Source organism: Terrapene carolina, unplaced genomic scaffold, assembly GCF_002925995.2.
Source record: "Terrapene carolina triunguis isolate 2854851 unplaced genomic scaffold, T_m_triunguis-2.0 Scaffold42, whole genome shotgun sequence".
In the NCBI taxonomy this organism is placed as follows: Eukaryota; Metazoa; Chordata; order Testudines; family Emydidae; genus Terrapene; species Terrapene triunguis.
In genome coordinates, this window is record NW_020664393.1 from 41,686,643 (window position 1) to 41,712,625 (window position 25,983).

The 25,983-nt window shown below is 42.0% G+C and overlaps 1 protein-coding gene across 1 annotated transcript in view; it reads right to left on the reverse strand.

Moving 5' to 3' along the window:
- MLIP (muscular LMNA interacting protein) overlaps nucleotides 1-25,983 on the reverse strand; it is a 174,968-nt gene that overhangs the window by 16,476 nt on the left and 132,509 nt on the right. Inside the window, exon 13 of the mRNA XM_024220440.1 lies at nucleotides 14,669-14,857. Coding sequence (XP_024076208.1) covers nucleotides 14,669-14,857 — 189 coding nt within the window. The remainder of the gene's footprint in view (nucleotides 1-14,668; nucleotides 14,858-25,983) is intronic.

Consider the following 25,983-nt stretch of genomic DNA (forward strand, 5'->3'; position numbering starts at 1 on the left):
CCTGTCTGAGAGTGGGAGAATTGCCTGATTCCATTCCAAGAGACAGATGATGGCTCGAGACCTGAGATCTAGCGGGGGTGCACCCAGTGAGATCAAGAGTGCCTGGGGGTGCAGCTAGCCTGGTAACTGTGACAGATACAAGAGAGTCTATATTGACATTGACCAACATACACAAAGAGACAGTGGTATAGTCTGGACTATAATCTAAATCTCCTGACTCCCAGGCCTGTGCTCTATCTGCTAGATCACGAACGCTCCTGGGACCTCAAATGCCTTGAAATTTTAGGAAGGGAGTGAGGGATAGATTCAAGTCAGCAGAGCTGAATTTTCTTTCGTATTCTTGGTTCTAGAGTGATAGGGCTAGTTTTCCAGTTCAGGTTCTAATGCAGCCCAAAACTTTAATCAATTCTGAACCATAACCACAATCCTGACTGGGCCTCATTCCTGAACACCACATCTGAGCCTAAGTTTAATCAGGATCCATATCTGACCATCACCTTCTGCACCTATTATTTACAATAAGATCTCACTTCACTCCCCACTGAAATGGAGCCTCACCAGCTAACAGCACAGAGAGAAGGTCAGTAGTTACAAAATAACACAGTGCTTTCCATTTACAGCATATAGGTCTTCTCATCAGAGGAGCTCAAAGCGCTTTCCAAAAAATTTTTTAAAAATTAATTAAGCCTCAGAACCCCCCTTGTGAAGTAGGGAATTAATCTTCTTCTCCTTAAAATCAGGCTACAATTACATACTTGGAATTTGGCCAGGACTAGTTGTATTTTATGAGCTTTTTAATTGTAGTTGAAAGTAGAGATAATTAAGACCACATTTCAGAGTCCAAATTACATCAATACTACTAATAAAACTAAAGTGAATTTTAGTTGTACCCATTTGTTCCTTGAAATGTGAAGTTTCCAAAGGTGTCTCAGGTTTCTCTGCTGTTGTCCTTTTCTTAGAACCCCTGAAGATTTATTTATACTCCAAATAATAGTGGAGAATTCTTTGGAAGCTTCTACATTCAATAGGCCAAAGATGCAAAGTTTATATATGCACCTAAAGCTAAGCTTCCCTAGAGCTCATGGTTGTTCGTTCTGGGGCTTTGGCTCAGTTCAGTTTCGATAGAGAGAGCATCTACGACAGGGGTCAGCAACCTTTCAGAAGTGGTGTGCCGAGTCTTCATTTATTCACTCTAATTTAAGGTTTTGCGTGCCAGTAATACATTTTAAAAGGTCTCTTTCTATAAGTCTATAATATATAAATAAACTATTGTTGTATGTAAAGTAAATAAGGTTTTAAAAATGTTTAAGAAGCTTCATTTAAAATTAAATTAAAATGCAGAGCCCCCCGAATCGGTGGCCAGGACCCGGGCAGTGTGAGTGCCACTGAAAATCAGCTTGCGTGCCGCCTTTGCCACGCATGTCATAGGTTGCCTACCCCTGCTCTATGATGTTCTGAAACATCCTGTGTTTTTCCAGAGTTTGGGAGTGTTTGAATCTGTGGGGTTGATTGAGGCCCATCTTTTCAACAAAGAAAAATCAAAGTATCATATTTGTTTTCTTTGTAGCTCTCTTGCCCACCAAAGTTTGCTTGATTGTCCTCATTCAAGGCATATATTTCTATTTTCCTGCTCAACGGCTTTATAATCATCAAAATAATTCCTGTGGTCACTTCCAATTTTTTTTTTTGTCTGACTAAGGAAAATATTGTCCTGTGCTGGAGTTCCAAACTACAGAACCATTTCTACTAGAGACTGGGTTTTGTTTCCCATTTTCTATACATACTTTAGCTTCCAGGGTTTAATGGAAATAGAATTGGAGACACATCACATTGTCTGAAGAATTAAAATTGAGGAACAAAAGCAGGTATTAGGACAGGTGTAGTGTTTGTGTTTGTTTTTCTTTTGGCTTTCCTCCTTGAACCAAGTGCTCAGATATCACATGATAACCAGGGTATGTATAAATAAATAAATAAATAAATAAATAAATAAATGTGATATTAAAGGCACCACAGCAAACTATCCCTATGCGAAGTAAAGATAGAAAAGAATAGTAAAAAGCCAATATGGCTTCATCCAGAACTCTTTAATGACCTGAAAATTAAAAAGGAATCCTACAAACAATTAAAACATGGACAAATTGCTAAGGAGGAATACAAAAGAATAGCACAAGTATGTAAGGACAAAATCAGAAAGGCTAAAAGCACATGAGTTATACCTGGAAAGGGATATAAAAGGCAATAAGAAGAGGTTCTGTAAGTACATTAGGAGCAAGATAAAGATGAAGGAAAGTGTAGATCCTCTACTTAGTGAGAAAGCATTGTTAATAATGGATGACATCAAGAAGGCTGAGGTGTTCAATGCTTATTTTACTTCAGTCTTCACTAAAAAAAATTAATTGCGAACAAATACTTTACACAATTAAAATTAAGGGGGAAGGAGTGCAACCCCAAATAGGGAAAGAAAAGGTTAAAGATTATTTAGATGTATTCAAGTCTGCAGGGCCTGATGAAATTCACCCTAAGGTATTTAAGGAACTAACTCAAGCAATCTCAGAACTGTTAAGGGTTATCTCTGAGAACTCAGAGGATGGGTGAGGTCCCAGAGGACTGGAGGAGGGCAAACAGAGTGCCCAACTTTAAAAAGGGGAACAAATTGGAAATGGAGACTTATAGACCAGTCAGCCTAACTTCAATACCTGGAAAGATACTGGAACAAATCATTAAACAGTCAATTTGCGAGCACCTAGAGAATAATAGGATTATAAAATAGAGCCAACATGAATCTCTCAAGAACAAATCATGCTAAACCAATCTAAATTCCTTCTTTTACAGGATTACTGACCTAGTGGATAGGGGGGAGCTGTAAATATGATATATCTTGATTTTAGTAAGGCTTTTGACACAGTCCCACATGACAGTCTCATAAATAATGTTAAGAGTTGTTATCAAGAGGACAGTGATCTATTGTTTTCCATGTCCACTGACGATAGGACAAAAAGTAATGTGACCTTAATCTGCAGCAAGGGAGATTTAGGTTGGATATTAGGAAAAACTTTCTAACTATAAGGCTAGTTAAGCACCGAGATAGGCTTTCAAGGGAGGTTGTAGAATCCTCATCACTAGAGGTTTTTAAGAACAGGTTAGACAACCACCTGTCAAGGCTTGTATAGATATATTTCGTCCTGTCTCCTGTGCAGGGGGCTGGACTAGATGACTTCTCAAGCCATACATTTTCTATGATTCTAAGGTTAGCTCGTAGGCCTTGGCTACACTTGCAAATGTACAGAGCTGTGAGTTAAACCTGACTTCATGCAGCTGAGTAGGGAAAGCACTGCAGTCTGTCCACACTGACAGCTGCCCAGCACACTGTCATGGCCACATTTGCGGCAATAGCAGCGCTATTGGGAGCTGTGCATTATAGGAAGCTATCCCACAGAGCACCTTTTCCCATTCTGGCACCGTGGGTTGTGGGAAGGGGGCGTGGGTGTGGGGGATTCTGGGTCCTGTCCCAATGCCCCGTGATGCATCGCTTCGCATCCCAGAAATCCCTTTGTTTCCGTCCACCTTTGGCGCCATCTTCCAACGGTTTCTGCGCAGCGCGATCTGTCTGCGGGAAATGGAGTCCAAACTGCTGAGGCGTATGCTGACGAGTCTCGCCAGCACGTCACGTTTGGCTGTCGAAGTATTCCTTAAGATCCAAAGTGACAGTGAGAGTGAGGGTGAGGAGTCCGACGATGCTATCGAGCCGTGTAACGCGTACAACACGAAATTGCTTGTGGCATTCATGGACATGCTCAGCACCGTGGAACGCCACTTTTGGGCTCGGGAAACAAGCACCGAGTGGTGGGATCACATCGTCATGGAAGTCTGGGATGACGAGCAGTGGCTGCAGAACTTTCGGATGAGAAAAGCCACTTTCATGGGACTGTGTGAGGAGCTCGCTCCCACCCTGCGGCGCAAGGACACAAGATTGAGAGCTGCCCTGCCAGTGGAGAAGAGGGTGGCTATTGCAATCTGGAAGCTGGCAACTCCAGACAGCTACCGGTCGGTCGCAAACCAGTTTGGAGTGGGAAAGTCGACCATTGGAATCGTGTTGATGCAAGTTTGCAAGGCCATTAATCGCATCCTACTCAGAAGAACCGTGACTCTGGGTAACGTGCAGGAAATAGTGGATGGCTTTGCACAAATAGGGTTCCCTAACTGTGGAGGGGCGATAGATGGGACGCATATTCCTATTCTGGCACCACCCCACCTAGGATCCGAGTACGTTAATCGGAAGGGGTATTTCTATATGGTTCTCCAGGCACTTGTGGATCACCGTGGGCGTTTCATTGACATTAACACAGGCTGGCCCGGAAAGGTGCATGACGCACGCATCTTTCGGAACACTTGGCTGTTCAGGAAGATGCAGGCCGGGACTTTTTTCCCAGAGTGGAAGATCACGGTAGGGGAAGTTGAAATGCCCATTGTGATCCTTGGAGATCCCGCTTACCTGTTAATGCCGTGGCTCATGAAACCCTACACAGGGAGCCTTGACAGCAGCAAGGAACGGTTCAACTACAGGCTGAGCCGGTGCCGAATGACTGTGGAGTGTGCCTTTGGCCGTTTAAAGAGCCGCTGGCGATCTCTGTATGGGAAGCTGGACTTGGCCGAAAACAGCATCCCCGCGGTTATATCCGCGTGCTGTGCCCTCCATAATATTTGTGAAGGGAAGGGTGAAAGCTTCACTCAGGCATGGACCTCCGAGTTTCAACACCTGGAGGCTGAATTTGCACAGCCAGAGAGCAGGGCTATTACAGGGGCCCAGCGTGGGGCTGCAAGGATTAGGGATGTCTTGAGAGAGCAATTTGAGGCTGAAAACCAGCAGTGATATCTGGTGCCCTGCACGGGAGTGAAGTGCAGTAGTTCCAATCTTTAGGAATCAGTGTTTGCTAAGCAGACAAGCAGACTTGCAGTGCCTGTTTATTTCCTGGGCTAAGGAGTCTTTTACTTTATTCAATAATAAAGAATGTTTTCAAAGCCAAAAAATCAATTTATTGAAAAGAAAAAAAATTTATTCATTGAAAAGAAACAAGGGGGTGGAGTGGGGAACGGTACAATCACAGATTCGCGTATGTCCTGTCTGGTCTGCTGTGCAGTGAGTGCTGCACTTCAGGACAGCTATACTGCATGGTGATGGGGGTTGAGTGCAGAGAATAAGGGTCGTGGTTTTCAGGGCTGGGTGGTGAAGATACTGGTGTTGGAGGCAGCAGGTGGTGTGAAGAACACGGAAGTTGGGGAAAGTGGGTTGGAGGTGACAGTGGGGCACAACGGAAAGAGTTTTGGGACAAGGGCTGTGGGGGGGGGGTGGCATTTGCATTTGCGGTACTGCTCCTCTTTCTGCATGGCTACCAGCTCCTGGATAGCGTCTGCTTGGTACTCCAGGATGCTTATGAGCCTATCAGTGCTTTGCTGCCGGTGCGCGGTGCTTTGCCGCCGGTGCGCTGCGTTTTCCTGGCGGATCCTGCTTTCTCTCTCCCTCCAGTCCTGTGCTTTCTCATTCTCTTTAATAGATTGCCGCATCACTTCTTGCAGCATGTCATCTTTGCTTTTTCGCGGTCTCTTCCTGAGTCTTTGCAGTCTCTGAGCAGGCGATAAGAGGGACGGCTGAGGTCTCAAGCTTGATGCTGCTGTATAGGCAAAATGCAACATTTAACAGAGGCAGCATTGTTTATACCAGACAGAGTAATGATTTCCCCCGCACTTAAGGAGTAGAAAACACACAGGGTCTACACAATAGCATAATTTTCCCGTCCGAAACAGACCACACATATCCCACAGGAGCCTCAAAATGGTGAGTAAGGGGGACTGATTGTTTCAGGGCTGCACTGTCCTCTGGGTTTCTGTGCCTTGGGGAGAGCCAACAGCTTCAGGGGGCACCTACACTGAACACAGTCCCAACATTTTCCACAGGAGTTCGTCCTGGACGATATCTCGCTGCTGAGGGTGACCTGGGAAGCAAGGGAAGGTCTTCTACTGCAATGCGGCTTCCGCCCTGGCCCATATGCAGCTTGCCTGTGTGCAGCAATGGTCCCCCCGCCCCTCGCGGCACAGTGGCGCGGACACGTTAGCCTGGCTGGGACAAGGACCACGGTGGCTCTCCCGATAAACCTGCGCAAGCGCATTGCACACGTTCTGGATGAGACATTCGAGGAGATTACCGACGCCGATTACTGCGATGTGATAAACCACATCAATGCACTATTCCGCATCTAGGCATGCATGCCTAACCCTCCTCTCCCAAAGAGCCCGCACCGAAAAAATTCCTTCCCGAAAAAAAAACCCGCTTACCGGGAACCTGCTCTTCTGTTTGTCCTCCACCAAGTACCGGCCGCTGCGACTGGCTACCTTCCTCCTGGCTCGAGAAGAGCTCCTGGCTGCATGGCTCCAGGGATTCCAGGGTGTCTCCATCCGGCCCACCACCATCACTCCCGTTTTCCTCCTCCTTTTCCTCCTCCCCCCCCACACTGGCTCTGAAGTGTCCATGGTGGTGCTCGGAGTGGAGGTGGGGTTAACCCCAAGTATCACATCCAGCTCTTTGTAGAATCGGCAGGTCACGGGGGAGCACCCGAGCGGCCGTTTGCGTCACGGGCTTTGCGGTAGGCACTCCGCAGCTCCTTCACTTTAATCCTGCACTGCAGGGCATCCCGGTCATGGCCCCTTTCCATCATGTCCTTCGATACCTTCCCAAAGGTATCGTAATTCCTACGGCTGGAGCACAGCTGGGACTGTACAGTTTCCTCCCCCCAAACACTGATGAGGTCCAGCAACTCGCCATTGCTCCATGCTGGGGCTCGCTTGGCGCGTGGAGGCATGGTCACCTGGAAAGATTAGCTGATAGCACTCCACACCACGCCGGGCTGAGCAAACAGGAAGGGGATTTTTAAAATTCCCGGGGAATGTAAAGGGTCGGTCACATGGTTGGTTACCTGAGGCCAGGGCAGTAGAGTTTGAACTGATGACCAGAGTGGCTAGAACAGGCATTGTGGGATACTGCCAAATAATTCTGGAGGCCGTTCACAGCGCATTGGGCAGCCACACTGGCGCCGCAGCACTGCAGCAGCAGTGCAATACTCGCTATTCCTCTCGGAGAGGTGAAGTACATGCAGCGCTGCAACCACGGAGATACAGAGCTGCAAATGCCTTGCCAGTGTGGACGGGGAGTGAGTTACAGTGCTGGGGGAGCCTTTACAGCGCTGTAACTCGCAAGTGTAGCCAAGGCCATAGACTAAAAGCAAATTATCAGTTGGAATTAGATTTCCTGTTATCTCTGGTGCTGTTAAATATGAATGGTTTTGCTTCCTGGAATGGGATTGTTATGCCAGAAGATGTTAATGGCCACCATCATATGGGACATTAATATAGAGATAATCTCTGATCTCATTAAGGTTGATAGGTGTGCTAACTACTCATGCCAAATGGAAGGAGAGATTTAACTCCCAGTATGCAGTGCTAACTGGAAACAATAGGAAATCACAGAGCCTTTTCACAAAGCCTGTGATTTTAGGGAGTTCCCTGGGACTGACTGAAAACACAAGGGCTAGGAGATGGATTGTTTGCCACTGAGTGTGTATGTATGCATGAGAGGCAATAAACAGGGGAAGCATTCATGAATGTGGCCCTGGGAGGAAGCAGAGAGACAGCTTCTTTTGGGCACAGAACTCACTGGACAGGTAAGGTTGGATTTCTAAGCAAGGAAACTGCCTGCTGTTTGTTTGCCCACAAATTCCAAGCAGTGCCAGAGAGAAATGCACACAGGAGATACCATAATAGTAAGCTTTAACATCCTCTGGCAGCTACATGTAGAGGAGACTTCACTAACAATTTTCCCAGCTTTATCTCTATCGTAGGGCTGGTCTACACTGCTACGTTTTTTCACCATAAGGCAGCTTTTGGCAATGAAACAGCAGAGGTGTACACACTGCAAAGCCACTTGTTGCAACAAACTCCTCAGTTGCAGCACTGTAAAAAAACCACCTCAACGAGAGGCATAAGGCTTTTTGTGCTAAGGTTTTATCGCAGTAGTGCTAGTGTAGACACCATGCTTGATTTTAGCACTGTTATTGGCCTCCGGGAGGTGTCCCACAATGCCCATCCTGACCATTCTGGTCAGCAGTTTCAACTCTGCTGCTCTGCTGCCAGGTAAACAACCTTCCACCCCTCCCCCTTTAAAGCCCTGGGAATTTTGAAATTCTCCTTCCTGTTTGCACGGCGTGAACAGCTCATATTGCATCCTCCCTTCCAGGTGACCATGGCGGCTCCACGCAGCAAACAATCTCCTGCTTGGACCATTGTGAAGCTAATGGATCTGATGAGTGTTTGGAAAGAGGAGGCTGTGCAGTCCCAGCTGCCCTCTAGCCATAGGAATTTCTATACCTACGGCCAGATCGCGTGTACCTTGCATAACAAGGGATATGAGTGGGACATGCTGCAGTGCAGAGCAAAGGTGAAGGAGCTGAGGAATACGTACCACAAGGCAAGGGAGGCAAACCATCGCTTCAGTGCTACTTCCCAGACCTGCTGGTTTTATAAGGAGTTGGAGACTATCCTAGGCGGTGACCCCACCTCCACTGGTCATTCTGCCCCTACTCAGCCTGTTGTTGAACTGCTCCTTACTGCTATCCCTTTCTGCAAAGCTATCCACAATTGTTGAACTGCTCCTTACTGCTCATCCATGTATGGCTTCATGAGCCATGGCATTAAGGGGTACACTGGGTCTCCCAGGATCACTATGGGCATTTTGACTTCCCCTATGGTGATCCTCTGGTCTGGAAAGAAAATCCCTGCTTGCAGCTTTCTGTACAGGCCAGTGTCCTAAAGATATTGGCATCATGCACTTTTCCGGACCACCCTGCACTGATGTCAGTGAAATGCCCATGGTGATCCATAAGTGCCTGCAAAATCATGGAGAAGTACCCCTTCCGATTGATGTACTCCATTGCAAGGTAGTCCAGTGCCAGATTGGAATATGCTTGCCATCTATCACCCCACTGCAGTTAGGGAAATCCATTTCTGCAAAGCCATCCACAATTTCACACAAGCTGCCAAGAGTCATGGTCTTTCGCAGCAGGATGTGATTAATGGCCTTGCACACTTGCGTTAACATAGCCCCAAGAGTCGACTTCCCCACTCCAAACTGGTTCGCAACCGACCGGTAGCAGTCTGGAGTCGCCAGCTTCCACACTGTGATTGCCACATGCTTCTCCACTAAGAGGGTAGCTCTTATTTGGGTGACCTTGCGCTGCAGGGCTGGGATGAGTTCAGCACACAGTTCCAGGAAGGTGGCTTTCTGCATCTGAAAGTTCTGTAGCCACTGCTCATCATCCCAGACCTGCATAATTATGTGATCTCACCACTATGTGCTAGTTTCCCAAGCCCAAAAGTGACGTTCCACTGTGTTCAGCTGTTTTGTGAATGCCAAAAGCAATTTAATGTTGCTGCTTTCCATGTCAAACACTGCGTCAGGCAACTGTGACTGCGGTTGCCTTTATAACTTCAAGATTAACTCCACTGCTATTCATGATATGCTAGTGATAGCTAGCAGAGCAATGGAAATCAGCATGGGATCCATTCCTGCAGATAGATGTGGCGAGGCAAGCAGAAAACAAGGGATGTTGAAAAATACCGTGAACTGAAGACAAAAGCACATGGAATGCTGGGACAGAAAGCAGTGCATCATGGGGCACTGAGCCCGGACCCATGCTGCGCCACAATCCCCTGCACCTTCACAGAAGACCTAGCGGCAGAAGGGGGAGAGCTGCACTGTGGGATAGCTACCCACAGTGCACTGTTCTCATTGCCGATGCAAGTGCCACAAGTGTGAATACGCTATGCCGCCAGTGGAAGACAATGTGAACAAACAACAGCGATTTTCTTTAAACGCTTTTTTATCAGCAACCAAACTCTCGGTGAAAAAACTCTGCCAGTATAGACATAGACTTAGTTTCTTTGTTACCTCCAAAGTAATTTTGCTGGATTATAGAAAAAATAATATTGATAAAAATACATGCCTACCAGGGTCCAGAAGTTAAAATTCAACATTTAAATATCAACGTTCAAAAGAGAGAAACTCTCACCTAGGACAACAAGTAACTTGTGTGATGTCAGGAAAAAAAAGAAATACTTTTCCATGGCAACCTTGAAATGCAGTTTCCATTCATAGCAAAGATGACGTTAGCAAATAGGATGTCAATTCCTGTTATGATGCTGTGAATCAGAATTTAAGCTCTAGTGGGTAAACACTGCTGAGTTCATTACATTATCACAGTGGTGCAGTGTGAAAAACACTTAAAGATTCCTTTCAATAGTCTCCATACAAACTAAGGTCTCAATCCTGCAATTAGTTATGCCAGACAGATCCCTGTGTCCATGCAGACACTCAATGACTTTGAAGGGGCTCTAGTCAGGTCCAGAGTGTGTGAAGCAAGTTGCAGGATTGAAGTCTCACACATGCCAGGTGACTATAATCAAAGCAGAGAAAATTCACAGTCTGAAGGTTTGTATTATATGTTGACCCTGCAACCTTCACTCACATAAATAATATCTGTGTAAAGGCCGTTTGTCTGAAAAGGGTTTGCAGGATTGGGGCAAACCCTTTTTCAAATTCTCTACACGTCTTTGAAGAGCAACATTATCCCAAATCAAATGTTGGGATTTTGCTAGTAAAGATATTAATTGAAAGGGAGATTTTCACAGGTACAAATGGGAGTTAAGTGCCCAACTCACATGGACAAAAATTCAAATGAGAGTTTGAGAGTCAGTGAGAGTTTGCCACCTATGTCTCGTTTGTGCCTGTGAAAATCTCCCCTGCCACACGCACACTCCAATTGATATTTCATCGTTTTCTCCTCCAATATTTAATCCAATAGTGTCTCCATATGAATAGGAGCAGAATGAGTCTGTTGACAGAACTACTAATGGAATCCCCCTTTTAACCTGGGACCTGGAAAGTAGTGGATTGACTCGTGTATAATATATCAGGAGTAGAAACAATTTTAGAGCATGTAAAATCACAGTGGAACCCAAGGGAGGATCTACAGGAGGAGGGTTTTCACTTACAGAAGAAGGATCAGCAGCAAAATGCTGATCTGGTAGCATCTCCCCTTGGCTTCTTTATTCAACAGTTACTTTGCATAGCAGAGGATTACCTCTCTTGTATTAAAAAAGGGGTGTCACCCCGGACTGAATAAAGGCAATCTAATGTCCTAGGCTCACCAGGACATACGGCCACCGATGACTCTACTCCCACAGCCTTCTCTAGAGGAGCAGCAGAATGGGCCCCCTTTTCCCGTCCAGAAGCAATAGAGCAGATGTTCCACTGCCACCCAGAGGCCTGGGTGACTGTAGGGGATTCTCCATTACTTGGTCTAGTAACTGGATTGCATCTGCTTATATGGGTGGGCTGAGCCAGCTCACTATTCTTCTCCAGCCATGCACAGAGTCCTCTCTTGGGTGGCGGGGACCCCCAGAGCAGGGAGCAAGGACAGCTCACGCCGCCTCTCAGAGCTGTTTCAGGCTCTGTCCAGGCATCACTGCATTGGTTACACTCCGGTCACACATATGACCTTTTTCCCCCACAATCACAAGGACCAGAAACGTGGTGGGGGGTTTTAAATGAAAGCTGAAATTCTGATGTAATCACATGACTCCTGGATTTGGAGACCTATGCACATGCCTGAAGTGCTGGTGCCTTAATCCAGCCCTGATATCACTTAGGAGGGAAAGAAGAAGAAAAGAGAAGGAGACATTACAAGTAGGAATAGCAATAATCTTATCTTACTTGTGGTCTTTTAAGATCCAGGAGCAGTGATAAGAGCAACAATGCTGGAGGGCACAGAGTCCAGCTAGATCAGAATCAATTTATCTAATGGGGGAAACCTGTTTTTATTTAGGACTAGCTGCACAGGGATAGAATATCAGGGTTGGAAGGAACCTCAGGAGGTCATCTAGTCTAACCCCCTGCTCAAAGCAGGACCAATCCCCAGACAGATTTTTGCCCCCGATCCCTAAATAGCTCCCTCAAGGATTGAACTCACAACCCTGGGTTTAGGAGGCCAATGCTCAAACCACTGAGCTATCTCTTCCTCCGGTTCTCTGGTCTTTCAATTCTCAGCAACACTCCTCCACGCTCCAGTCCTCTCTCCTTCCTTGCTCCACCCTGTCTGCCTGAAGCAGGGTTTTTTTTATTAGGTTCCTGACAGGGCCTTATTTGGCTACAGATGCTCCAATTAACCTGTAGTAACCTTCCCTAGTCTATAGGGAACAATGCCTTTATTAGCCTAGGGCTTATATATCTCTCCTCTTCTACTGCCCCCTGAACCTGCTGTATCACAATATTAATAAGGATTCTGAGTTGATTACCTAAGTCTCTGGAACATCCCTCTTTCTTTTCAAGCACAGGGTGTCTTACACTCTCTAGAAATGCCTCTGCTGTTGATTAGTGGTGGCAAATTCCCACTTTAGAACAAAAGATTCATTCTTCTGCTATGTCCGTATCATAGAATCATAGTATCATAGAAGATTAGGGTTGGAAGAGACCTCAGCAGGGCCGGCTCCAGGGTTTTTGCTGCCCCAAGCAGCAGGGGCAAAAAAAAAAAAAAGAAGCCGCGATCGCAATCGGTGACACTTCGGCGGCAGCTCCACTGCGCTGCTTTCTTCTTCGGCGGCGGGTCCTTCCCTCCGACAGGGACCGAGGGACCCACCGCCGAATTGCCGCCTAAGAGCCAGATGTGCCGCCCCAAGCACCTGCTTACTGCGCTGGTGCCTGGAGCCGGACCGGGACCTCAGGAGGTCATCTAGTCCAACCCCCTGCTCAAAGCAGGACCAACCCCAACTAAATCATCCCAGCCAGGGCTTTGTCAAGCCGGGCCTTAAAAACCTTCAAGGATGGAGATTCCACCACCTCCTTAAGTAACCCATTCCAGTGCTTCACCACCCTCCTAGTGAAATAGTTTTTCCTAATATCCAACCTAGACCTCCCCCACTGCAACTTGAGACCATTGCTCCTTGTTCTGCCATCTGCCAACACTGAGAACAGCCTAGCTCCATCCTCTTTGGAACCCCCTTTCAGGTAGTTGAAGGCTGCTATCAAATCCCCCCTCACTCTTCTCTTCTGCAGACTAAATAAGCCCAGTTCCCTCAGCCTCTCCTCATAAGTTATGTGCCCCAGCCCCCTAATCATTTTCGTTGCCCTCCGCTGGACTCTTTCCAATTTGTCCACATCCTTTCTGTAGTGGGGGCCCAAAACTGAATGCAATACTCCAGATGTGGCCTCACCAGTGCCGAATAGAGGTGAATAATCACTTCCCTCGATCTGCTGGCAATGCTCCTACTAATGCAATATGTCATTAGCTTTCTTGGCAACAAGGGTACACTGTTGACTCATATCCAGCTTCTCATCCACTGTAATCCCAGGTCCTTTTCTGCAGAACTGCTGCTTAGCTAGTCGGTTCCCAGCCGGTAGCAGTGCATGGGATTCTTCTGTCCTAAGTGCAGGACTATGCACTTGACCTTGTTGAACCTCATCAAATTTCTTTTGGCCCAATCCTCCAAAATCCTTTTGGCTGTGTGAACTGGTCATTAAAATTGTCCCCTTATGAAGCAGCAACCTTGAAAATATCTCACTGTAAATTACTGAGTAAGTAAAATTGTCTGGAAAGTTTAGCAAGACGTAGATTAGCACATTTTCATATGTGTGGTTTTTTAAAGCCTGTATAAATCTAACTAAGTGAACAAACAATCACCAATAATCTTTATGGGAATCTCAAGATTTTAGTTTCCCCTGAAGAAGAAACTGTGATACAGCATAAAGAAACAGCCCCCACATGCTCTTTTAATCAAATCACTTTTAAAGAAATGCAGACTGTATGTCTCAGGGCAAGGATAGGATTAACTTTCATGTCATATTGGGTTAAGCCTTTTGGCCAGATTTTGTCTAATTCCTTCAAGGTAAATGAGAAAGTGAGAGGGAGTAAGAAGCTTCAGTTTAGATATTCAGAGGTATTTAGACACTTAACTGCCATTGATTTCAATGAGGGTTAAGCACCTAAATACCTTTGAGGACCTGGGACTTTCTTTCCACATAAATGCCCCCAAACAGTAGCTGGGCACAATCGTAAGTGCCAATGCAGCAAACACTTACACATCTAGTTAGCTTTAAATTCATTGGCTTTAATGGGACTCCTCGATTAAGGAAAGTTAAGCACCAGTAAATGTTTATAAGGTCATAGTCCCTGAGTGCAAGGATAGTGTGAGCCTTGCTCCTACAGCAGAACTCGGGATGGAGAGGGGAAGTCAGGATCTGACCTTTCCTCCCACCACACACTCATGAAGGTTGGCAAAATAAGTTCTTGTGGGGGATGGAAGGGAGGGGGAGTGGAGCACAAGTTCTGCATTGTGAAAGGGTGATGATACAGCCATTATTCCCTGAAGCTCCAGGAGATATTATGTCTGTCTGTGGCACAACGTCTCCCAGAGCATCTCCTGGGCAGCTCACCTGTCCCAACATAGTGGTGTGGTCTAAAGCCACAGCTGAACTCCATCCACTTGTAAAATTTATTTTCCAGTCCAGCAGAAGAATCCTGAATTACATCAGACTTGACACAAGACAATAGCAGCTCCGAAGGCTCACCTTATTATACAAAGCGTTGTGACTGTAAGGCCTATAAGAACTGTCATGAACATCGCATAAGATGGAAGACAAATGACTGAAGGGCCCGGGGGTTAGACAGTCAGCATGGCAGATAGACTGTGGATGTAATGGGGACTTAGTTGCGGGGATCAATTTAGTCGGATACAGAGGATGGAGGGGAGCGTTGTCCTAGAGAGAAGAAAAGCATATAAAGAGTTTGATTAGTGGACAAAAAAAGAAGCCTTGTGCAGAAAAGCAAATTGTCTCCTTGGTTACTCCACTGCAACTCCACTGATGTTAATATGATTGCACCAGTGTAACCAAGGGGGGAGTTTGGGCCAGAATACAAAGCCTAAATAGTCTGGAGACTTTTTGAGGTGGGATGCCTTGGTAGCAGAAGTGCTCAGAAAACAAACAATATTTGACAAATACTGTGATGTTTTTATTTCTAAATGTGACTGATTTATTATACAAGAGAAAAGTTAGAGTTAACCAAATTTATATTAGGTAATATAATAAATTTAAAGCATACACAAAAACTTTCCATCCATTTTATTCTGAATGTTTAGTAATTACATTAGGGAAGGTACATGCATATGAAACTTCCCTCCTCAATGCTTTCAGCTTTTTAGAGTAATCAATAAGACAGAAAATGGATGTTACAAGCTCTTTGCAGCTGACACATTTAAGATCACTTAAAATGATTCTCCAAACATTTTTAATAAAGGTTAGAGATGGATGCAGGGGGCTATGCTTTTCTGGCAAAATCTCAATCATGTTTTGCCACTGCTTTGATAAATCCAAATCTCTTCAGCTTCTCTCCTCCACTTCCAGTCTAGTTAATGAGCTGGGAGTTCGATTTGGCCATCAAAACCCTCCCATTTATAGTGCCTGGAGATGCCATATAATAGGATTCTTTGTAATTGTAGCAATCAGCTCCAGGGTGAGAGAATATACTATTCACATACATAATGTAAGGCCATGGATATACTGAGTATAGAAAACAAGTGGCTGTTGAACCCAATAGAAAAAAAACCCAGTCAGAAAGGTAGAAGGAAATAGACACCTGACAAATATCAGTGTTCACCAACACTGCATGCTGCTGTTCTTCAGAATAATCCCTATTCCATCAGTGACACAAAGTTTGGACAAAGTTCCTTTTGGCTTTGTTTCAAATTAAGTTTTATTCCTCTCTGGTTCAGCATGGTTACAAATGGGTTTACTTTGAAAGATAAAGAATAGGACTGCTCTTATTCTTAATACTCTTACTTATAAAGAGCTGTAAATGCTCGCAGTTCTCTAGGACCCCATTATTAATTGTTGTTGGTACATTATATTTTCAAAAGAAAAACCATCAGAATTCAATCCTCCAGTGGAGCCTATGGTGAAGCCAGCATATTAGGAGTTGTACAAAAATTATATTATTCATTCAAATTTTCAACCTAATTTAAAATAATTTATTTTTATTTTATGGTGTTCTATTTTATGGTTTTTATTTTATGGTGTTTTATTTTATGGTTTTCAATGGGGGATGTGTTATTATGAGATCATGTTCCATTTCATAGCTTCTGTATGGAAGAAAAGAAAACTGCTCTATCCTGTTTTCATTCTAAATAGGGCTGTCGAGCGATTAAAAAAATTAATCGCATGATTAAAAAAATTGCAATTAATCGTGCTGTTAAACAATAATAGAATTCCGTTTATTTAAATTTTTGGATGTTTTCTACATTTTCAAATATATTGATTTCAATTACAACACAGAATACAAAGTGTACACTGCTCACTTTATATATTTTTTACAAATATTTGCACTGTAAAAATGATAAAAGAAATAGTATTTTTCAATTCCCCCATTACAACTGTAGTACAATCTCTTTATCATGAAAGTTGAACTTACAAACGTAGAATTATGTCCAAAAATAACTGCATTCAAACACAAAACAATGTAAAACTTTAGACCCTACAAGTCCCCTCAGTCCTACTTCTTGTACAGCCAATCGCTCAGACAAACAGGTGTATTCACATTTGCAGGAGATAATGCTGCCCACTTCTTGTTTACAATGTCACCTGAAAGTCAGAACAGGCGTTCACATGGCACTGCTATAGCCAGTGTTGCAAGATATTTACATGCCAGGTGTGCTAAAGATTCATATGTCCCTTCATGCTTCAACCACCATTCCAGAGGACATATCCATGCTGATGACAGGTTCTGCTCGATAATGATCCAAAGCAGTACGGACCGACGCATGTTCATTTTCATCATCTGAGTCAGATGCCACCAGCAGACGGTTAATTTTCTTTTTTGGTGGTTCGAGTTCTATAGTTTCCACATCAGGGTGTTGGTCTTTTTAGAGTTCTGAAAGCATGGTCCACACCTCATCCTTCTCAGATTTTGGAAGGCACTTCAGATTCTTAAACCTTGGGTCTAGTGCTGTATCTTTAGAAATTTCACATTGGTAACTTCTTTGCGTTTTGTCAAATCTGCAGTGAAAGTGTTCTTAAAATGAACAACATGTGCTAGCTCATAATTCAAGACAGATATAACATGAAATATATGGCAGAATGCAGGTAAAACACAGCAGGAGACATACAATTCTCCCCCAAGGCGTTCAGTAACAAATTTAATTGGAAGCATGTCCTCTGGAATGGTGTCCAAAGCATAAAGGAGCATACAGATGTTTAGCATATCTGGCACATAAATACCTTGCAATGCTGGCTACAAAAGTGCCATGAAAACACCTGTTCTCACTTGCAGGTGACATTGTATATAAGGAGGCAGCATTATCTCCCATAAATGTAAACAAACTTGTTTGTCTTAGCAATTGGCTGAACAAGAAGTAGGACTCAGTGAACTTGTAGGCTCTACAGTTTTACATTGTTTTGTTTTGGAGTGCAGTTATGTAACAAAAAAAAATCTACATTTGTAAGTTGCACTTTCATGATAAAGAGAATGTACTATAGTCATTATATGAGGTGAATTGAAAAATACTATTTCTTTTATCATTTTTACAGTGCAAACATTTGTAATAAAAAATAATATAAAGGAAGCACTGTGCACATTGCATTCTGTGCTGTAACTGAAATCAATATATTTGAAAATGTAGAAAAACATCCACAAATATGTAATACATTTCAATTGGTATTCTATTGTTTAACAGTGTGATTAAAGCTGCGATTAATTGTGATTCATTTTTTTAATCACGATTAATTTTGAATTAATCACATGAGTTAACTACGATTAACCGACAGCCCTAATTCTAAATCATGCAAGTGTATAATACATATCCATAGATGAAAAAAATACAGGGAGTCCTTGAACAGCTGCATAAGACATGGTGTTAACCAACTCATTATGCCCATAAAGGTCTTAGCATCCACAAGACACAAAATCTATCATTTTGATACTTTCATGAAAATTGAGTCTGTCAGTCATTCATTAGCATTTGTAAATAATGCACACTCTCCACTAGCAAATATATCCTTTAAAGCAGTCTTGCAGAATCATCATCAAAATGTACCAGCCAAAGAACAAAGTCTATTCCCATGATGAGGAAAATGCTAAAAATTATGGTATTCTATTGAACCATCAAAAACTTACTCATCCATTTAATGGACATATAGAATTCTTAAATGCTTAAAGGCTCAGAAAATGTAGGCACTGAACCTCAATGTTTCCATAATTAACCAGCCCCATAAAAATATTAATATCTATCTTTATTGCTGAAAATATAACTGTGTTTTCAGAAGGGAAAGGTAACTTCATGGTACATTAATTGATTAAATAGGTAAATGATGATAGTAACTTCAGTGAATGGTCACTGCTAAAAGCTACACTTCTCTTCTGAAAAACAGCAAATCAGTATGTAATTACAAGAAAAAGCCAAAATAAAATCAATGTTTTCCCTGAATATATACATTTTATTGGCACATGGGCATATAGGCAGGACCAAAACATTGATAAAAAGAGCTCCACCTATTTGTATAATTCTACATCTTTTCCAGGGGAATTTTAACAAATTAAGGAACTCCATTTAATTTAGCCTCAAAAAATGATCAGCACACCATTTCAACATTGCCAAAATGCAAGTTCATTCAAAGCACAACAAAATATTATTTTCCTACTTTACATAATAAGATCCTACAAATGAAGACATTCGGGTAAAGGTAGAAGATGAATAATGCAAAAACACATGTGAAGAACTGCATGAAAAATGCTGAACTTAAAAGCAAATTTTAATATTTTTGTTGTAAGGACAAAGATATTTTCCATATGGAGCAGTTTTGCCTGTCCCATTATAAGTGAAAAACTACTCTCTGCCATGCAAATTATGAGATCCACACAGGAAGTGGTGGAGCTGAAGATCACCAAATACAGCTGGCTGCATCACTAGGTCTCAAACTGAATGTCACCCACATGATCACCAGTGCTCATTGTCAAACGGGGAGGCGTGACAGGAAAGGGAAGGAGGTAGTGCAGATTTCTAAGAAAAATCAGAAGAGAAGAGTAAATACAGTTGACTATTTAGAACATCACCTACTCTATCTGCTCTTAAGTTCTATCATGTCAAGGAATTCCTCTCTCTGTCTCATGTATGTGAAGGAGAATGTTAGCAACATGACTTGGAAAGGGAAATGTGGGGAGACTGTGATATTGTAAGGACAGGGAAGGAATACAAAAAGAGAAAGAACAGAATGATGAACCTTTTAAAAAAGGAAGTTAAAGATTTCCAAAGCCCCAATTTCCGTGGAAAAGGGGGAAAGATGGAGACAATAAAAAAAAATCTTTGTTTTCAATTACATCAGACATAATGTTGCAGGATTCTGTTTGTCTCATCTAAGAAATTCTATAGTGAGTCAAAGATTTGAGCAAGCAAAAATGATCATCAACCTCACTGTGTAAAAAGCTATTTAACTATTGTGACAGCAAGTAAAAAAGTGAAATGAATCAAAGGCTCCACTGGTAAGGACATTAAGAGAAGTACCATGCATGAAAAAATGTGAGATCATATTTTAGCAGCCATGGGGAAATAAAAAGGTGAGATGGTCAAGTTTTACAGCTAGATGAGCTGCTTACATCAAAGAGTTATCCAGTGAATCTGTACAAGTAGCAGTGGTTGAATATTAAAAATAAAATCTCAAATACTTTATTGAATAAATGTACTAAGTTCAGTTCACTACATTTCAGGGGTGAAAGTTATTCATATGTATTCAGCCAACTCTGGATTTTCAAGAAAATATCTGTAAATCCCCCCAAAATTACAAATTTTGGCTCAAGTGACTATTTGTCTGAAAATTCATACTGGATAAGGGTATGTCTACACCCAGCCGCTAGTTCGGCGGCTGGCAATCGAAGTTCTGGGTTCGACTTATCGCGTCTTGTCTGGACGCGATAAGTCGAACCAGGAAGTGCTCGCCGTCGACTGTGGTACTCCAGCTAGACGAGAGGAGTACCGCGGAGTCGACGGGGGAGCCTGCCTGCCGCGTGTGGACTGAGGTAAGATCGAACTAAGGTACTTCGAACTTCAGCTACGTTATTCACGTAGCTGAAGTTGCGTACCTTAGTTTGATTTGGGGGTGAGTGTAGACCAAGCCTAAGAGGTGTTCTCCTGATTTATTCAGGAACTCCAGTAGAGATATGTCAATTGACACCAGTTGAGGATCGGGTACTCATTCACTATACTATGACATCCTTGAATTATGCTTCCTTTACACATACCACCACCAACCCCCTCCCCATTTCAGGTGATAAACACTTCACAATTAAAGATCCCTATAAAATTACAAGTCTTTTACAGTAGACTTATGGTATTCCATATGTCATGATTAACATGTTCATTTTATCACCCATTAAAATAAACTGAAATTTACTTTTATATAGAGAAAGCAGAATTTAACATTCATCATGAAATATAGCCTTTTCCTTCTGGCGAATTCAGTAGGCTATTTGTTAGAAGAGAACTTTGATAATTGGGTTTTGCTTTAGTTTTATTTTGGTTTTTGTCAAACAACCATATTTCTATACAGTTTTGTTAGTTTCCCCAAACTTTTGTAATATTACTGCAAACATATATTACTTAGCAAACTGCAAAACACTGCACACAGATATAGTTTGGTTTCTGTGATGTAGGATCAGAGAATCTTAAATGTATCTCTAAAATTCTGTTTATTATTTTTTAAAAACAACTAAAAATTTCCCAACTTAGTGATATAACAGAGATGCATTAATGATATTGTACGACTCTACATCGGGCAAAATAACTTTTGGAACCAGATGCAGCCAGCCATCACATAAACTGATGACTCAGAAGGCCTACAAATATATTCTATATAAAGGGTAGGATTTTCAAATATGCTAAGCATTAGCCTAACTTTGCTCCTATTGAAGGCAACAGTAAAACTCCTATTGAAAGTTAGGTGAAAGCTGAAAGCTTATGAACATTTGACTGATGTAGCTTAAATCTGGGTAACTGTTAATAATTTTGTAAATAAAACAAAAATTCAATAAAAATGATTCTATATTTTAAACATACTTATTTTCATTTAAGATATCCCTATACACAACAGCAAGCATATGTACACACTAGGGCTTTCGATTAATTGCAGTTAACTCACGCGATTAACTAAAAAAAAGTAATCAATCACAATTAAATCGCAGTTTTAAATCACATTTTTTAAATAGAATACCAATTGAAATTTATTAAATAAAAAGGAGTCTCATAAAAAATGGAAACTAGGACAGATTACAAAGGATGAATATAGGCAAACAACACAGGAATGCAGGGGCAAGATTAGAAAGGCAAAGGCACAAAATGAGCTCAAACTAGCTAAAGGAATAAAGGGAAACAAGAAGACTTTTTATCAATACATTAGAAGCAAGAGGAAGACCAAAGACAGGGTAGGCCCACTGCTCAGTGAAGAGGGAGAAACAGTAACAGGAAACTTGGAAATGGCAGAGATGCTTAATGACTTCTTTGTTTCGGTCTTCACCGAGAAGTCTGAAGGAATGCCTAACATAGTGACTGCTAATGGGAAGGGGGTAGGTTTAGCAGATAAAATAAAAAAAGAACAAGTTAAAAATCACTTAGAAAAGTTAGATGCCTGCAAGTCACCAGGGCCTGATTAAATGCATCCTAGAATACTCAAGGAGCTAATAGAGGAGGTATCTGAGCCTCTAGCTATTATCTTTGGAAAATCATGGGAGACAGGAGAGATTTCAGAAGACTGGAAAAGGGCAAATATAGTGCCCATCTATAAAAAGGGAAATAAAAACAACCCAGGAAACTACAGACCAGTTAGTTTAACTTTTGTGCCAGGGAAGATAATGGAGCAAGTAATTAAGGAAATCATCTGCAAACACGTGGTAAGGTGATAGGGAATAGCCAGCATGGATTTGTAAAGAACAAATCGTGTCAAACCAATCTGATAGCTTTCTTTGATAGGATAACAAGTCTTGTGGATAAGGGAGAAGCTGTGGATGTGGTATACCTAGACTTTAGTAAGGCATTTGGTACGGTCTCGCATGATATTCTTACAGATAAACTAGGCAAATACAATTTAGATGGGGCTACTATAAGGTGGGTGCATAACTGTCTGGATAACCGTACTCAGAGAGTTGTTATTAATGGTTCCCAATCCTGCTGGAAAGGCATAACGAGTGGGGTTCCGCAGGGGTCTGTTTTGGGACCGGCTCTGTTCAATATCTTCATTAACGACGTAGATATTGGCATAGAAAGTACGCTTATTAAGTTTGCAGATGATACCAAACTGAGAGGGATTGCAACTGCTTTGGAGGACAGGGTCATAATTCAAAATGATCTGGACAAATTGGAGAAATGGTCTGAGGTAAACAGGATGAAGTTTAACAAAGACAAATGCAAAGTGCTCCACTTAGGAAGGAAAAATCAGTTTCACACATACAGAAGAAGAGACTGTCTAGGAAGGAGTACGGCAGAAAGGGATCTAGGGGTTATAGTGGACCACAAGCTAAATATGAGTCAACAGTGTGATGCTGTTGCAAAAAAAGCAAACATGATTCTGGGATGTATTAACAGGTGTGTTGTGAGCAAGACACGAGAAGTCATTCTTCCGCTCTACTCTGCGCTGGTTAGGCCTCAACTGGAGTATTGTGTCCAGTTCTGGGCACCGCATTTCAAGAAAGATGTGGAGAAATTGGAGAGGGTCCAGAGAAGAGCAACAAGAATGATTAAAGGTCTTGAGAACATGACCTATGAAGGAAGGCTGAAAGAATTGGGTTTGTTTAGTTTGGAAAAGAGAAGACTGAGAGGGGACATGATAGCAGTTTTCAGGTATCTAAAAGGGTGTCATAAGGAGGAGGGAAAAAACTTGTTCACCTTAGCCTCTAAGGATAAAACAAGAAGCAACGGGCTTAAACTGCAGCAAGGGAGGTTTAGGTTGGACATTAGGAAAAAGTTCCTAACTGTCAGGGTGGTTAAACACTGGAATAAATTGCCTAGGGAGGTTGTGGAATCTCCATCTCTGGAGATATTTAAGAGTAGGTTAGATAAATGTCTATCAGGGATAGTCTAGACAGTATTTGGTCCTGCCATGAGGGCAGGGGACTGGACTCGATGACCTCTCGAAGTCCCTTCCAGTCCTAGAATCTATGAACCTATGAAAAAAAAATATTTTGGATGTTTTTCTACATTTTCAAATATATTGATTTCAATTACAACACAGAGTACAAAGTGTACATGGCTCACTTTATATTATTATTTTGATTATAAATATTTGCACTGTAAAAATGATAAACAAAAGAAACAGTGTTTTTCAATTCACCTCATACAAGTACTGTAGTGCAATCTCTTTATCGTGAAAGTACAACTTACAAATGTAGATTTTTTTTTGATTACATAACTGCACACAAAAACAAAACAAAGCAAAACTTTAGAGCCTACAAGTCCACTCAGTCCTACTTCTCATTTAGCCAATCACTAAGACAAACAATTTTGTTTACATTTACGGGGGATAATGCTGCCCACTTCTTATTTACAATGTCACCATAAAGTGAGAGCAAGTGTTCACATGAGACTTTTGTAGCCAGCATTTCAAAGTATTTACATGCCAGATGTGCTAAACATTCGTACGCCCCTTCATGCTTTGGCCACCATTCCAGAGAACATGCTTCCATGCAGATGATGTTTGTTAAAAAAATAATGTGTTAATTGCATTTGTGACTGAACTCCTTGGGGGAGAATTGTATGTCTCTGACTGTTTTACCTGCACTCTGTCATATATTTCATTTTATAGTAGTCTCAGATGATGACTCAGCACATGTTCGTTTTAAGAACACTTTCACTGCAGATTTGACAAAACAGAAAGAAGGTACCAATGTTAGATTTCTAAAGATAGCTACAGCACTCGACCCAAGGTTTAAGAATCTGAAGTGCCTTCCAAAATCTCAGAGGGACGAGTGTGCAGCATGCTTTCAGAAGTATTAAAAGAGCAATACTCCAATGCGGAAACTACAGAACCCGAACCATCAAAAAAGAAAATCAACCTTCTCCTGGTGGCATCTGACTCAGATGATGAAAATGAACATGTGTCGGTACTCACTGCTTTGGATTGTTATCAAGCAGAACCTGTCATCAACATGGACACATTTTGAAAGTTCAACTTTCACAATAAAGAGATTGCACTACAGTACTTGTATTAGTGAATTGAAAAATACTATATCTTTTGTTTTTTTCAGTGCAAATATTTGTAATCAAAAATAAATATAAAGTGAGTCTGTACACTTTGTATTCTGTTATAATTCAAATCAATATATTTGAAAATGTAAAAAACATCCAAAATATTTTAAATAAAAGGTAATCTATTATTGTTTAACATTGCGATTAATCGCAATTAATTTTTTTAATCGCTTGACAGCCCTAGTACACACCAAAGTATACATCATCACAAATAGGACTTATGTCCATATATAATTCCCTTAAATGACATAAATTAGTTTATCTCCATAATAAACCTCAAATATAAGAAAGACTGCTGAACAGAGGTATAAAGTCCAATTTGTCTTTATTTCAAGTTACAGAGCTTGGAGACTGCATTGTTACTTCATCAACAAAACACCCACTGCACTGGATCAAATTAATTAATCAGATAAGGGGAAGGGTAAATTACACCTCTTGTTCAGCAAAGTCCCCTTCGCTTTGTTTAGAGTGGTATTTCTCAATCAGTGGCTTGCTGAGGGGTAACAAAGGCAATCAAGGGAGACGTGGGGTGCTGAATATTTTAGTACAATCTAAAGTAAATTGACTCCCCACACACCTTTTTTATTCAAGGTCAAATCTTCTCTGTCAAACTCTCAAAACACACACAAATAAATTATATGTGCTTATTGTTATCATTGGTACAATTTTTACTCTTACTTTGATAGAAAATGTAAAGGGACCAGGAAAATTTTTGACTTTGAATAAGGAGTAGCCAATCTGAAAAGGTTGAGAGCCACTGCCTTAGACTAGGAAAAGTAGTGAAGGTTAGGTTAGCTAATCCTCCCCACTCCTCCTAGTCTGACAAAGCCATCGCATCTCATGGTGATACTAAGGCCCTGTCCAGCCTAGGAAAATGAAGTGTGGTTTGCAAACATGTTTGCCAACATATGTTCATTAACATGTTTAAAACACCACTTAGCACCGAGGGATGGCAGAGATTGTGGTGTTTAAAATTGTGGTAGTTGGTTGTGGTCAACCCTAAGGTCAACCAGTAAAGGGAAGCATGTGTTCCTCTCTGCAACTAACCATCTCAGCATTCAATGGGCCTGTGCCTCTAGGCACAATAGAGCTTATGTACATATATAAAATAATTCTAATATTAAGTTCAAAATGGTTGGCTAAGGTTTAATGTAGAGTAAAGAAAGTAGATTAAAGGATAAGCTGCAGAGTAATACATTTAAATTGAGAGTTTTGCCATTGACATCAATTGATGCCCACAGAGAAACTAGGCAGATTCGGATCCTACAAACTTACTCCTATACATAAGGGCACTCGGCCCTTTAAATAAATAGTAATAAAGCAGTCAGGAATATTCAGCTAGTCACTGCAAAGGATATCGTGCTGAGAAGAGCTTGTTGGAAATTTTATAACACAACAGTTTTTTGTCAGAAAACACTAATTCATCAAAATAAGCTTTTTGCAGAAATATGAAAGTTTAATTGATATCTTTTCAGGTCCAAGATGAAATTTCTGGTCAAAACCAGCATGGGTGGAGGGGAGGAATGGAGATCGGGTGGCGGAGGGGGAGAGGGAGGGGTGGGGGAGAGAGAGAGAGAGACAGACAGACTCATCCCAGAGTAGCGA